Genomic DNA, 14,824 nt, shown 5'->3' on the forward strand with positions numbered 1-14,824 from the left:
ACGACAATGCCAATTTTTTTCCATCCTGCAAGTTTGAAATAGATCATTGCAATGTCAGATAAGTGAGAATGGTCAGGCTAGTATAAAGCAGTACAATCAGTTATTGACAGTTCATGCTTAATATGAATGCCTGCAAAATGCCTGATGTTTATATTTTTGTGAATCTTCTTCCTGCTCTAGGCGGCGAGAGAAGATGGGGGGTGGGGGGCATGCATCTCATCACACTCTCCCAAAGATGATGTCAGACCAAATGATTTTTGTATTTGAAAAAATCGATTTCAAGAGAACCAACTCCCGCTTGCTTTTACACATCGGTTAAATACCAGAAAACTTGCCCAAGTCATTTCTACCAAGGTGAATTAAAATGGTATGCAGATTAGCGTGGGCTTCAGCATGTTATATCAATGCTGGCATCAACTGCCCTCATACTTAAGGCTGACCTTGGGGGATTGCAGCTTCCTATGAAGTTTGTACGGTCTCTGCTCTGCTGTCTGTCAGAGGCAAAGTACATTGGGGAGCAGGATGACGAAGCCTGCCAATAAAACCCCAATAAAATAATTTGAATTTTTAGCCCACTTTTCCAGATTACGCTCAAAGCAGCTTACAGCATTATTCAAATTCAAATACGATAAATCCCTGCTCCAAAGACCTTGCAATCAAAGTGGGTGTCTGAAGCAATGGAGGATAAACTGACTTGCCCACAGACACAGGCAGGCACAGATTGGCCTACTGGGGCTTCAGGCATGTTCCAGTGGCCCAGTCAAGCCAATCATGTGGTTGCTGTTGGTCACAGCGGCCTCATGCCTGCATAGTCATTGCAACCAATTCTAGGTCCCAAAGCAGCTTTTCTTTTACATCAGGGGACCACTCTTAAGGCTCTGCTTCCTGCCTCTTCAGTTTTCATGCAGCGGAGGCAGTAGCAGTAGCAGCAGCTCCATTGGCCTGCTCCTACAGTTCTCCTCCTCTCCCCCCCCCCCCCACCACCATCACTGAAGCAATGGGAAGTACTCCCACTGCCTCCCCACAGACCTGTCCCACCTCTGCTGGCAGGTGGCAATCCGCAGACCTCCCAGTGCAGCCTTACTGCCTCTAAACACCTCCTGCTGCTCTCAGTCATGGCTCCCTCTCATGATCAAGCTGTGGCAAAAAGATAATTAAACTCCCCCCCTCCACCCCCACCATCAGGGTTTCCAGCTTGCCCCTTCCCACACCCTCTGGAAGCAGCAACAGGGGCTCATCCAGACCTTATTTCTGGGGGTCCCTGCTTGAATCCCCTCTAACCACCAATTTAAATAAAACTTTTTTTTTTAAACTTATTCAGAGGGGGAGATGAGTGAAAGTGCATGTGAGTCAGCTATCATATGTGAGAAAGCATGTGCAAGTGTGCAATTGTGAGTGAGCATATGAGTATGTATATATAAGAAAGAGGAGAAAGTTTGTGCACACCCCCACCCCTGACTAATCCATGAAAACAATCAGGGTGACTGGAATCAAAAGTTCCCAAGTGTGGAAGGCAGGGAATATTTTATCTTTATTAGTTTACATTATTGGGTGTTATTTGATGTGTCTGCTGTTTTAAAATATTTTATTGGTGTTTGGAAATAGCAAATGTTGCTTACCTGTAACAGGTATTCTCACAGGACAGCAGGATGTTAGTCCTCACATATGGGTGACATCACAGGATGGAGCCCAATCACGGAACACTTTTGTCAAAGTTTCTAGAACTTTGACTGGCACCTACTGGGCATGCCCAGCATGGCACTAAACCTGCAGCCAGCAGGGGTCCCTCTTCAGTCTTGTTTAAAGCTACAGAAAGTGCTGAAAAATAAAATAAGAAAACGAACCCAACACCGCGGGGTGGCAGGCGGGTTTCGTGAGGACTAATATCCTGCTGTCCTGTGAGAACACCTGTTACAGGTAAGCAACATTTGCTTTCTCACAGGACAAGCAAAGCTGAGGATGTCTGAGAAATGCACATCTTGGGTACATTTGGTGTAATAGGCACAAGTATTGGGGAGGAATTTGGTAGTGGGCATCCTGAACCCTAATGGGCAGGTGGAAGGGTGTTGGTATGTCAAGTTGTAAAAAGGTTGCGCAAGACAGATTGGCCGAAGATGGAATCTTGTCTTCCGGCCTTGTCTAAGCAATAATGGGCTGTAAAGGTATGGCGAGAACTCCAGGTAGCAGCCCTTCAAATGTCAGGAAGTGGCACCGAGTGTAGGTGTGCTACTGAAGTCGCCATGGCCCTCACAGAGTGTGCCTTAACATGGTCTTGAAGTGGAATGCCTTCTTGCTGATAGCAAAAGATATGCAGTCCACTAACCAGGAGGAGAGAGTCTGCTTACCCACAGGCTGCCCCAATTTGGTGGAATGGAAAGAGACAAACAATTGAGTGCTTTTCCTGTGGGCAGCTGTACGGTCTAGATAGAATGCTAGAGCACGTTTACAATCAAGGGTATGCAGAGCCTGTTCTCCCGGATTGGAGTGAGGTCTGGGAAAGAAGATAGGTAGTATAATGGATTGATTAATGTGAAACTCCTATACTACCTTAGGTAAGAACTTAGGGTGAGTGCGGAGTAGTGCCCGGTCCTGCAGAAGTTTAGTGTAAGGCGGATAGGTAACTAGGGCCTGTAACTCACTAACTCTGCGAACAGATGTGATTGCCAAAAGAAAGATCACTTTCCATGTGAGATAGCGAAGATCACAGGATTGGAGAAGCTAGAATGGTGGTTTCATGAGCTTTCCTAAAAACAGATGGAGGTCCCAAGAAGGGGCCGGAGGGTGAAGTGGAGGCTTGAGGAGAAGCAAGCCCTTCAGAAAACGTGTTACAAGGGGTTGTACTGAAAGAGGAACATCCCCGACACCTCTATGGAAGGCGGCTATCGCACTGACATGCATTCTGATGAAGGAGGTTTTTAGACCTGATTCTGACAAGTGCCAGAGATAGTCTAGAAACTTCGTGGTGGAACAGGTAAAGGGATCAAGGGATTGAGAAGAACACCATGATGTAAACCTGTTCCATTTGTAAACATAAGATTTTCTCGTGGAAGGCTTCCGTGAAGCAATCAGGACACGGGAAACTGGCTCTGAAAGGTTAAGTGGTTGAAGAATTAACCTTTCAACATCCAGGCCGTCAGAGACAAGGCCTGAAGATTGGGGTGGCGTAGGCAGCTGTCGTTCTGAGTGATCAGAAGCGAGTCCTTTCCCAAGGGAATGTGCCTGCGAATGGAGAGGTCCTGAAGAATTGGAAACCACACCTGGCGAGGCCAATGTTTTTTTATCCAAAGACAGCATCGAGAGGCATAGAAAGCTGCGTAGACACTACCCATACAGGCCCTTTTCAATTTGTTATGATCCCGTGCTTGTGAGTTTCCTGTAAAAATGCCAGGTCCAATTTTTCTTTCTTCCAAGAACTGTAGAATCCTAGATCGCTTAACAGGTGTGGCAATCCCTCATACATTTAAAGAAATTATCTTAACATCTGCCATGATAGAACTTAATTTTGTCTCTATATCATCTGATTTGCACTCCCCGCACCTATCCGGCTGAACATACCAGTCTGAGAAGTAAGTTGTGCTAGGCAAGGCACAATTGCACTACGTACAGTACAGGAAATTTCCCCTCCCATAACAACATACCCACGAATAAGAACCAACCCAAACAACCACCCATACCCCTTCCCCTTAACCATCGCGTAACAAACACCCCGTTCCCTTCTCTGCCCAACCAACCCCCTTCCCCTGACATCACACTTAAAAATCACCTCGATGGCATTCTTCCTTATCCTCCCCCCTAACGGGCGGCATGTTCTGGCATCTCAGACCTCCAATCCACACTCCGTTTCTCCCCAACAGGTAAGGAGCTCCTCCAGAATACTAACTGGAGTCTGGAGGCCATTACCTTGTGACAGATCCAACCCATCGCCCACCAAAGCTACAGATAAATAAAACAACAGATAAATAAAAAATATCAACCTTGCTCCTAATCTCCCATCCCCCAAACAGATGTGATCGCGAGCTCCGAACCAATAACCCCCTGGGGCATGCAAAGCAGACTCCCAACCTTATAACTCTGGAATGGACTGGTAATACTCCACAGCCTTTATGCATGTATAACTAAACAACTTAGTGCAAAGAAAAGAAGAAGGAACATTTGCATGAGTGAGGTAATTTTTGTGAAGGAGATCTATAGCAACAGCTTATTCAGTTTTCCAAACAGGAGATGTATTGGTTTTTTAGACCTTGATGTAATATTTGCAATGTTGTCTTTTCATCGGTAGAGTTGTTACTGTTCAAGTGCTAGCAGTTAGTGCTGTTTTGATATGGGGGCTTTAAAATATTGTAATTGTAATTCAGTTTACCTAAGGCTTTCTGAGGGCTAAGCCTATACCCAACGTGTTAAAATAGGCCTAATGCCTTTATGGGTTCCAAATTACTTTTTTGTGCAGGGTTTTCTGCACTTTTAATGTCCTTTTCAGGTTAAATCTGTTTTATAATTTTTAATTGTGTGAGGACGAGTTGGCCTGGAGAAGGTGCAATCTGTATGGTTTGTCTATGGAGCCTAATACTCATACCAGCCCAGGCTGCACTAGCTCCAAATGGGAAGGCAAAATTCCATTTGGGGATGTGCTTCTTTGGTTCTGGGGCTCTTCCCACCCACAAACGCACTTTGAATCACAGTGTCCATGGACATCTCTCTCTTTTGACACAGACAAATGTATTTTCTCTTTCACTCTCAAAGATTCACCTGCACGCTGAAAGCAAGATAATCTGTGTGTCTGTTTTGGAGAGAATGTTTTTGTGTGCCTGATAGTGTGATTGTTTTATTACTTGAGAACTGGTTCAAGAGTTGATTGGTTGGTAAGAAGATTTAACATTAGACCAGGATGTGTGTGTGTGTGTGTGTGTTTGTTTGTATGTGTGTATACACACACACACACACACACACACACACACACACACAAAAGATATAACCAAATTTGTGGGGGCCCAGCTGATTGCTGATGTAGCAGGGCTTCTCTTCCACAACCAAAGACTCTGGATGGGGACAAGTATCCTGTCTCCGGTAAATCAACCATACTTCTCTAAATCCTTTTTACATCAAGAACTAAGGATGGAAATAGAGTTTACCTCTTAAGATCAGGAGGAGGTGTATTTAAACTTGTACAGAAGAAAGGGGTATTTGTGCTAAGAGAGGGCAAAAATATGGGTTAGGTTGCCATCAGAGCTCTATTCATTTCCCTAAACACGTCTTTTGTAGTTAAGCTATATGCATACATTCTAGAAACATAATGAGGACATTAGTTACTCAAGCTTGGTGAGTTTCTAATTCCTACATGCTGATTTTCCTTCTTGAGGCCAAGAACAACTCTTTTCACCTGAGAAATATGATCAACTAAAGTTTTGTGGGTCTTTGCTTTCTTGTGGATCACCACAAAAAAAAAAAAAAAAAAAAAAAATATATATATATAGATCTATATCTCTGAGAGTGTAAGGTAAGTTGAATGCAATACACTGTTTTCAATTAACCAAGCTACTCATGAAACTATGTAACTCATTCGCCAGAGGTGCCAAGCTATGTGAGCTCCCGGGTGCATTAAGAGTCCACCACCTGTGAGGCTGGATAAGACCTTTCCTTGCTGTAAACTCACAATAGGCTTATTGTGCTTCAAGAAATTCAGTTTGATTTATTTAAAAAGATTTCACAAGCTAACATACTTTCAAATAAATTAATCTTTGTTTAGGCAGGGCTGTATGCATGACTAACAGGTTCTTGTCATAAGGAGCTTCTGTTTACCAGTACTATTTAATACAAAGTACCAAAACAGACATTAGATTTGGTAAGCTAGAGGGTTATTTTTAAGACTTGGATAATTTTGTTTTGCCAGATGGTGTTTCTGGGCCAGTGAAAGGACAAATCAGGAATTTGAGTGTTTACATTTACCAAGAACTAACAATGGTCCCCCAGATTTGGTTGAGGGCACAAGGTTGTTTTTACTACCTGGAAAAGCAGAGTTGCTTACACTTGTAACAGGTGTTCTCTGAGGACAGCAAGATGTGAGTCCTCACACATGGGCGACATCATCGGATGGAGCCCGGCCTGGAACTTTGATCTCAAAGATTCAAGAATTCTCAAATATGCCCTACTGGGCATGTGTAGCTTAGTCATCACCCTGCCCCCGAGGCAGAGTCCCTCAGTCCATGATATAGCTAACACATGAAGAAACCAACTGCCAAGGGAGGCGGGAGGGTTTTGTGAGGACTAACATCCTACTGTCCTCAGAGAACACCTGTTACAGGTAAGCAACTCTTCTTTCTCCAAGGACAAGCAGGATGGTTGTCCTCACACATAGGTGAATCCTGAGCTATATGCTGTCCGAGCGGGACAAAGTAGAAAACCGCACAGTGCTGAAGCACTACCTCCCTCCTTTGCTTGTGAGGCAGCCGACCCACCATGGGTCCAGGCTGGAGAAGAGCTGGATTCTACAAAGAAAAAACATAGAAAAGACTGAGACACAAACCCTAAGGGGTGCCTAAGGCAGAGAAGAGATGAGAGTGCAAACAGAAGCAAACTCTGCATCATGGAAAACATTACGAGCAGGGTTTCTGACAAGGAAACCCTAACAACAGTAGGTCTAGAACCTCCTGAATACAAGAAGACAAGATGTAGACAAGCGAAAGACTCCTGAACAGTTTCCATCAGTGAAAACAAACTGAAGGCCGAGGCCCCCCCCCAGAAAGAAACTGGGTCTGTTGACATCTGACAGACCGAATGTCTCTGCAGAAGAGTACCCAGATTTGGTTGGCAGGCATAATGAGCAGAAGAAACCAAGCAACGCTTGGAATAACAAGCAGCAAACCATGGCAGGTCCTGCATGCTGAAGCATCAGACCTACCTGACCATGCATGTCAGCATTAAGGGTTTCAGGGGATGAAAGACAATCCCCGAAACAGACGTGTAGCCCAAAACTCCCAAGCAGGGAGATGAGATAGGCCTGAAGCTCACCCAAGAGCACTTGTCAAGAACAGGCTCATCTATCCTGTTCAGAGTATAGCACACGGGAGCACAAAGGCCTTTGCACAACCTAGAGAAATAAGAAAAGATAAAGGCAGTATTGGCCAGAGCATGGCGAAAATATATGGAAAAAAATGTGGTGTATTTTTCCCTGCAGGTATTCAAAAGATATACCACGAGTGCCTTAGCTTGTCCTCCCCTCCCCCCAACAATTAAACCGGAAGTCAGAGGGAGCGAAGAACACAAGGAGGCAGGCCAGTGGACTACTGGGGCAAGCATAAGTCGCTAGGTTGTCTATCAACCCCAAGCAAACAACTCACTGCTGGATCCAGCAGGGACTTACCCACCAAAATAGAGCCCTCAGTCTACTTGGAACAGTGGAAACTGAAAGCGAATGTCCCAAGGGAGAGATCCCGAAAAACTCCACTAGGAGAAAGGAAGCCGGAGATTCGCATGTGCAAACACCTGTAGAACAGGATTTCATTACCGGCCTAGAAATCCAAAGGACACCAGGGCAGGCCCAGTGTAATCTCGGTAGAGATTGCCAAGCACCCAGCTGAGGTATCACTGCCCCAACCATGACTACATATACTTCCCAAGAAAGCATGTGGTCCAGCAATGGACAATCGTATGATCCAGGACTCCCATGTCCGCAGACAGTGTGAACCCAAAAAAGGGGAAGAATAGCTTGCAAGCTATCACAAGCAAAGAGCAGCACCCCTGTTGCAGGGTCACTTGGCCCCCAACTCCTAGTCATGGACATGGTGAAAGTGTGAAAGGCATGCTCATCCATTTGATGGACTAGAACTCTCCTCACAGAGAAGCGTCCCGCAGGCAAGAATGACTGGCGATAGCAGCCCCTAAGAAAAGATGCCCATAGAGTCCAGCAGGTATCAAAGTGACTCCTGAACAGGGGAACCCCTGGAGGGTCACTGGGAAGAAACACTGGACAGGCTCCCTCTTGATTGGCCCTGCTACATCTTAGAGTGACCGAGGGAGAGTGCTATCACTCAACCGGTTCTCAGGGCTGGCGAGAAACAGAGAATGAATGCCATCCAGAGGAGTGCCGTTTCTTTACTGGTAGTGATGAAACGAGGAACACCCTTCTAAGGGGTGCACAGTCGGGCATCCAAAGAGGAAATCATAAGGGTTGCCCTGGAACCCAGTCAAATCTCCCCTTCCAGAGGGGAGGGGGAAGCAAAAGGATCAAAGCCTCCTGATCCTGAAAGACCTTTCAACTCCCCAGAGGAGAGTTGAGGCACAATCACTGATCGCTGAGGTGCCACAGTGACCAACCCACCACAGGCAACCAGCCTCGGATAGGGGAGGTCACCACCGCAATCCATGGAGGGGCCCCAGCAAAAATATTCCCGTGACTGTCACTGTCCTTGCTTGGCCTTGGCCTCCAAGGAGACTCATCAATTCAAAGAATCGAGACCCCCAGTTCAGAGAAAAACTTGCCAGGGAGTGAGCCTCATGAGTTTTTCCACAAGAAAGGGATTTTGGACACAGAGAAGACGAAACACATTCCTCTGCCGAGGAAGGAGAGGACTCCCGAACCACTCTCCCTATGTCTACTCACCTCAGGGTCCGACCATGAACGCAATCCTACGTCAGTCCTGGAGCTGCGGAATACAATCTGTTGTGCTCGCCAAGAAGGAAAAACACACACACCGAGATGCCCAGATGGCAGAGGGCAATCGCAGTAACGAGCCATCTACTGTAAAAGCAAGTTGAGTGGTATTCATGCAGTGGTATCCCATCCCACGGATGGCAGCACACCTATGATCCCATGTGCTGTGCTTGTGGGAAGAATTCCACCCCACAGCGAGGACAGAGCATACGTGCCAGTTGGTGGCTACACGCTGCCCCATGACAAGGCACAGAATGTGTGATGACACCTCCCCGGCCAGTGCTCCTCAGCCCTGTGCAATGCAGAACTGATGAGGAGACTCAGACCATGATGGGACGATGACAGAAACCTGGCATAGCCGAGGACTGAACAGACAGGGAGAATGCTGCCTGCCATTGTCCAAGGTACTGAGTAGATGTCTAGCCTTTCCCGACTGCTCATGCTGCGCACCAACATCATAGTTACTCCCAATGGAGTGAAGAAGAAAAGTGTGACAACAGCGCCCCCAGAACCACTGGTGCTCTGGTTAAGCCATGGTGAAGGTGGTGGTTTATGGTATTGCCCCCTCCAGTGCCTGATAACGCTTTGCAAGATGGGCCCTTGAAACTGCATCAGGAATGGCTAGCCTTCGATTCCTTCAGGGAACAGCAGCAGTGAAGTCCCTAGAGACCGAAGGTGTCCATGGGGTTCTGCGGTCATGTCCTGCAACCTCCAACCACAGCCACTAGTGCCCAGAGTGGTAATGGTGCCCCATAGGGCCCATGCCACTTTTGCACTCACCAACGGAAAGCCACAACAAGGGCACCCAACAATTCTGCACCCAGAGCTTTGACGGCGCTTGACCAATCCATAAAAGGTTCGATGACATATAGCGCCATCCAGGGTGCCACAGGTGCCTGCGGACACCAAACATCCCGAAGGTATCAATGGATCAGCGGTACCAAGGAAGCCATGAGTGTCTGCAGGAAGAGGAACTGCAGCCCACACACCAATCACCAATGTCCAAAGGAACCGATGAGTGCCAGCACCATCAACTGTTCCCCTAGGCTCACTTATGCGACTGAGGGCATCAATGCTGCGAGATCAATGGTCTCTCAAATACCAAGGCTAATGAAAGCTTCGCTGGTGCCCATTAACATCGATGTTGTACAAAATCCGACTGGGCCTCCAATGCTGAGATCATTGGTAGCCATGGTCCCACAGCCGTAGCACATGAAGGGACAGCATAAAACTCTTCAGTGCCTCACAGAGGACACCATCAAGGAGCCTTGAGGGCACAGGAACACTGCGCTCGGATGCCCCAGTGTACCAGGGTGCCTCGAGTAGATGGCGACCCCTTTGCTCAATCCGTTGCAGGGCATTGATTTAATGATTTTTGCTGTTACTCCGTCACCTCGATGTCCAAGCCAGGGCATCAAGACTCCGCTTCCACTTATGCCGATAGCACAGGCGGCTTTCTATGGCATCATGGGTGGTCACGCACCTAGATGGTGTCAAGGGTGACCATGGTGCTCAACGGTGAGCCTGGTCCCTGATATAGTCCTGACATTGGTGCATCAGACAAACAGTGCGCTGGTCACAAATGTTCACAGGCAACCATTACTGGGCATGGAATAGAGGTGCGGCAGCAAGCTGCTAGCCCAGGCTTCTGCTCACCCTCTTCTCCCAAGGACATTGCAGGAGGGGAGGCTACATCATCCAGGGCTCCCGCTGTGGAATTCTTTACCAATGGATGTACATGCTATTTGCAACTATTTAGTATTCACAAGAATGATGAAAAACATTTTTAAGGAGGCCTTTAACTAATGTGTAGTTCCTGGGTAATTTGTGGCTATGGTGTCATGGTAGGGTTTGGTTCTGTGAAAGTTATTGTTAAGTGTATTAGCAGGTTTATTTTAATGGCTAGTTTTTACTATTTATTATTCTTTATTTTATATTTTATTCTTTTGTGTGCCTTGTTGTATTTATATTCTGTATTCTGTGCTTCAATTTTATTTATTTTATTGCATGGTAATGGTTGTTTGACACTGCTGTACATCACCTAAAGCACATTGTACATAAGCAATTAATGTAAATAATAAATCAATTCTAGGTTTTAACAGCAGTGCAATGCTATCACTTACACTGAATGGGGTGTTTATTGCCTGTGCTGGAACATATGGAGGTCCCCATTGGTTGCTTGTGATCCCCTTGCCCAGTCTTCCAGGGGTGCTGGTGTTTGGCTGTCCCAAGGTGACCCCTGGCTGCGTGGAGGCAGTGACTTCTCCAGATGCTTGGCTTGTTGAACCCACCAAGGCAAAAGCATCATCCAGGAGGGAGTGCATAGTCTGACGGGCCTCTTCTATGGATGGCTGAGGAGGCATGTACTGTGGGGGAGCGTGAGAGTGTGGAGATAAACCAGGGTACTTTACAAACTCGGCAGAAGGCGGCATCTGAGGTTCTGGTGTGAGGTCAGGGTCGGACTATGAAGGAACAGAAAAAGAATATAAGTCACAAAATGGAAATTTTCTTTACGCCGACAGCAGTCATGACCCGTAGAAACTACTGCTTGTGGAGTGTAATGGAGACCAGCAACTTCAAACCAGAAGGTGCATCGTAGCACTTCCTATTCTGCCTCCTCCTTCTGCAGAAGTACTTCCCATTCAGTCTGCATACCTTTTAAACAATTCATGACGTGAAATGCATATCTCAACACTATACTTTCGCATCATATATGAAACTATACACCTCACAGATCAAAAGATTCTGTATAGGCCAAGCAGCTTGCTCGAAGCATTCACAGAAAAGTTGATTCTAACTGCTGCAAGAGTTCACAGGACAAGAACTGATGACAGAGCATGTTATTGCTTCATTATACTTCCCAGGAGTTATGACCTGTGGGGTGTAATACCTCATAGTCTGGGAGCCACAGCATCTCCGAAATATCCTATCAGATGATGTGCGCTTGTCTAAACTGTAGCATTTCCGGAAAGTATGAATACAATTCCACATTGCTGCTTTGCACATCTCTTACACAAAGGCATGAGCCTTCTCTGCATATAAAGCAGAGGCTACTCTAGTCAAGTGTTCTCAGAGGAAACCCAAAGGAGCTCTCTGGTCTTTTTTGAACGACTCGGCATGATACACTGGTACTTTTTTCTTCCCTGTTGAGCCTAGACACAGTATTCTGTGGATACTGTGCACTACTACTAAAGGAGAGGCAGCAGTGGAACAGGAAGTGCTATTATGCAATCTCCAGTCTGAAGCTGCCGGTCTTACACTTGCCAAGCAGTAATACATATAGGTCCTGATCCTGGAAAGTACAACAGAACCCAGTGTTGTTTTTCAAATCCACTTTAAAGCCACATAAAATGGATTAGCAAGAGGATCCACAACAAGGATGCAAGATTGTGCCAGAGTAAAATATAGACACAGGAATTTTGCATTGTTCACTGTGGGAATAATTTACAAACACATGCAATTCTCCTAACATGCCATTTCATATACAGCATCTCAAGGCTAAACAAAGAATACCATGAGGTTCACAAAATATTTACTCAGGGATCAGTTTTGAAAAAGGTTCAACTAGCCAGAAATTTAAGAGTTAGAAGCCTAACTGGCTCCTCTGAAAATGGACTAGTATACTGAAAACTGCATATGCACAGGGGCAAAGTTAACTTGGGGGAATAAAATTAAGCACTTTGAACTGATTTTCAGTAATAGACATCTGACTTAGGGACCTAAACCTAGGCAAATTTAGGGCCTAAATTTAGTCACCTAATTTAGGTACTCTGAAGACCATATTCAAAAGATTTACACATACAAAATTGGCTTTTATCCATATAAATCTTGTCTTTTAAATATATCCCCCATTGTCTTGGTAAATTTGTCCACATGTCCACATGGACAAATTTACCCACACAAAAAGATGGGACTAGAGGCACAGTGAGGGCAGATTAAAATATTTAGCTGAATAGCACTATTTTGAGCACTATCCAGCTACATTTGTACAGACAAATTGGTCTGCACAAATAGGTAGCCTAAAATTATCCGGTTAAAGTTACCCAGATAATTATACCCAGGTATTTAGTAGAAAATTTACTGGGGTAAGTTCCGCTGAATATCTGGTTAAAGTAATCTGGGTAACTTTACTTGGATACTTTATCAGCTCACCACCTTGCTGAATATTGACCTCTGAGCAATTTTTGAAAATTGATCCTAAAGGTGATGTTCTTATGACTTATTGTACAGTAGGATACTGCACAATATTAGCTTAAAAAAATGAATGCAGGTCTGTAGAGATCTCTCTGATGAAAATGCTTGAAACCTATGATTATTATTGTTTTCTGTTTTTTAAATATAATCTCCTGGTTATACACAAAGCTGAACATCAGCAACTACAGTGAAAAAAAAAACAGTTGACAAGTAATCTATGAACACAGAATTCAAAACATTATGTAACAGAAATAGAAAGTGAAAAAAAAAAATCAAGGTGGATCCTGGAGTTGCAAATGCTGGGGTGCAGAAGAGACAGCATGTAGCAGATAGGAAGATTTCTACCCCAAAGATCTCTCTAGAAGAGCAGACAAATCCAGCTCAAAATGTGAATAATACGAGACAGAAAAAATGGCTGGTGGATCCTCTTCATTTATTCAGTTGATTCAAAGAAAGGAAACCCAATAAAATGTAGGGATGCAATGTAGGTACTATGCAGGGAGTCATGGTCATCATTAAGGGTGACACCTGGTGGTTGGGTTTAAAGCCCATAATGCAAGGTTTTGGAAGGAGTTCTGGCAGAGGCATTGCTAGGTACTCAAAAGGGCCCAGCCATCCCCCCCCCCCCCCCCCCCAACGATTTTGATAATTAAACTGAAGTTACAAGAATAAGATACTTTCTTTTCTACCTTTTAGTCTTCTCCTATGTTCTTTTCCACGGTCTCCTTTCCATTTCTTTTCCTTCACTTCTTACATCTGTCTTACATCGATCTCTCCTGTTCATTTTTTTTTTCTCATTTCTCTCTTCTCTGCCTCGCTATCCATTCAAAGCTAAATTTTTCCCCTCCTCCCCACGTTTAACCCTCTAGCCCTCAGTCTCCCTCTTTTTACCTCCCACCTACCTTCTAGCTTTCTATCTCCCCTTCTCACCACTCCCATTCCCCCTCTCTCACTCCTTCCCTAGCTTTCTATTCCTCCTGTATTTTACCCACTCCTTATTCCTCCATTTCTACCTGTTGTACTCACCACCCCCCACTTATCTACCTTCCTCTCCCTTTCATCACTCATTCCCTTCCTGGCCTCCAGACTGTTATCTCTTAGCCAGCTTCCTATTACCCCTCTTTCATGATCTTCCCAGACCCATTCCCACACTCTCACTCCCTTCTCAGACTTATCCTTTTCCTCTCTACATTTATTTTCACTGGTTCTCACTCTCTCTTCTTCAAGTCGCTCATATCACCTATCAACCCCATTCCACCCTTTGGCCTCTTTCTCTTATCCCCATCTCATATCCACCAAACTAACACATCCCCCCAACTCTTTGATATCCCTATTAAATGTAACTTTATTTTTCCCTTTTTCATTTAAAGGTATTACTCCCCTTGTTAATTGTAAACCGATGTGATATGTATATGAATGTCGGTATATAAAAGTTTTAAACCCCTTCTCTGCATCCCATTAACTCCACTCTCACACTCAATCTCAGTCCCTACTCTCCCAGACCCTGAACTCCCTTCTTTAACTGTTCTCCACAATTCCTGAGTACCTGTTCTCACCCTAGTTCTTGAGTCCCAATCTTCCCCTGCTGTCCCCCATCCCTAAATCCTCCTTTTTTCCCCTGTTCTTCCCCAAGTTCCTAGGTCTTATTCTACCCTTGCACTCCCACCCACTGTATTGAGGAAATTAATTTTGAATTTCTCTCAGAGTATATGAGACATATATCAGACTTCTCAAGTCCAGAATGACTGCAATCTCCCCGTTATCTTGAGAATAAGGAAAATATTGGGAATAGAAACCCCAAGCATGTTGAGTCACTGGGATTGGCTCTATCGCTTGATGGAGAAGCAATTGAACTCCCAGATAAAGCTGCAGCAGATGAGAGAGATCTGGATAGAATGTTGAGCAATGTAGAAGGGATGGTGGCTGGGAAAAACACAACTGGTAGTCAGATTGCATGATCTGGAGGACCCAGGGAACCTTGGC

At 45.2% G+C, this 14,824-nt stretch overlaps 1 protein-coding gene across 1 annotated transcript in view; it reads right to left on the reverse strand.

Annotated features, from left to right (window-relative positions):
• Nucleotides 1–14,824, reverse strand: part of KIAA1549 (KIAA1549 ortholog) — a 185,278-nt gene that overhangs the window by 23,892 nt on the left and 146,562 nt on the right. Inside the window, exon 15 of the mRNA XM_029599771.1 lies at nt 10,771–11,109. Coding sequence (XP_029455631.1) covers nt 10,771–11,109 — 339 coding nt within the window. The remainder of the gene's footprint in view (nt 1–10,770; nt 11,110–14,824) is intronic.

The sequence above is a fragment of the Rhinatrema bivittatum genome, chromosome 4 (genome assembly GCF_901001135.1).
Source record: "Rhinatrema bivittatum chromosome 4, aRhiBiv1.1, whole genome shotgun sequence".
In the NCBI taxonomy this organism is placed as follows: domain Eukaryota; kingdom Metazoa; phylum Chordata; class Amphibia; order Gymnophiona; family Rhinatrematidae; genus Rhinatrema; species Rhinatrema bivittatum.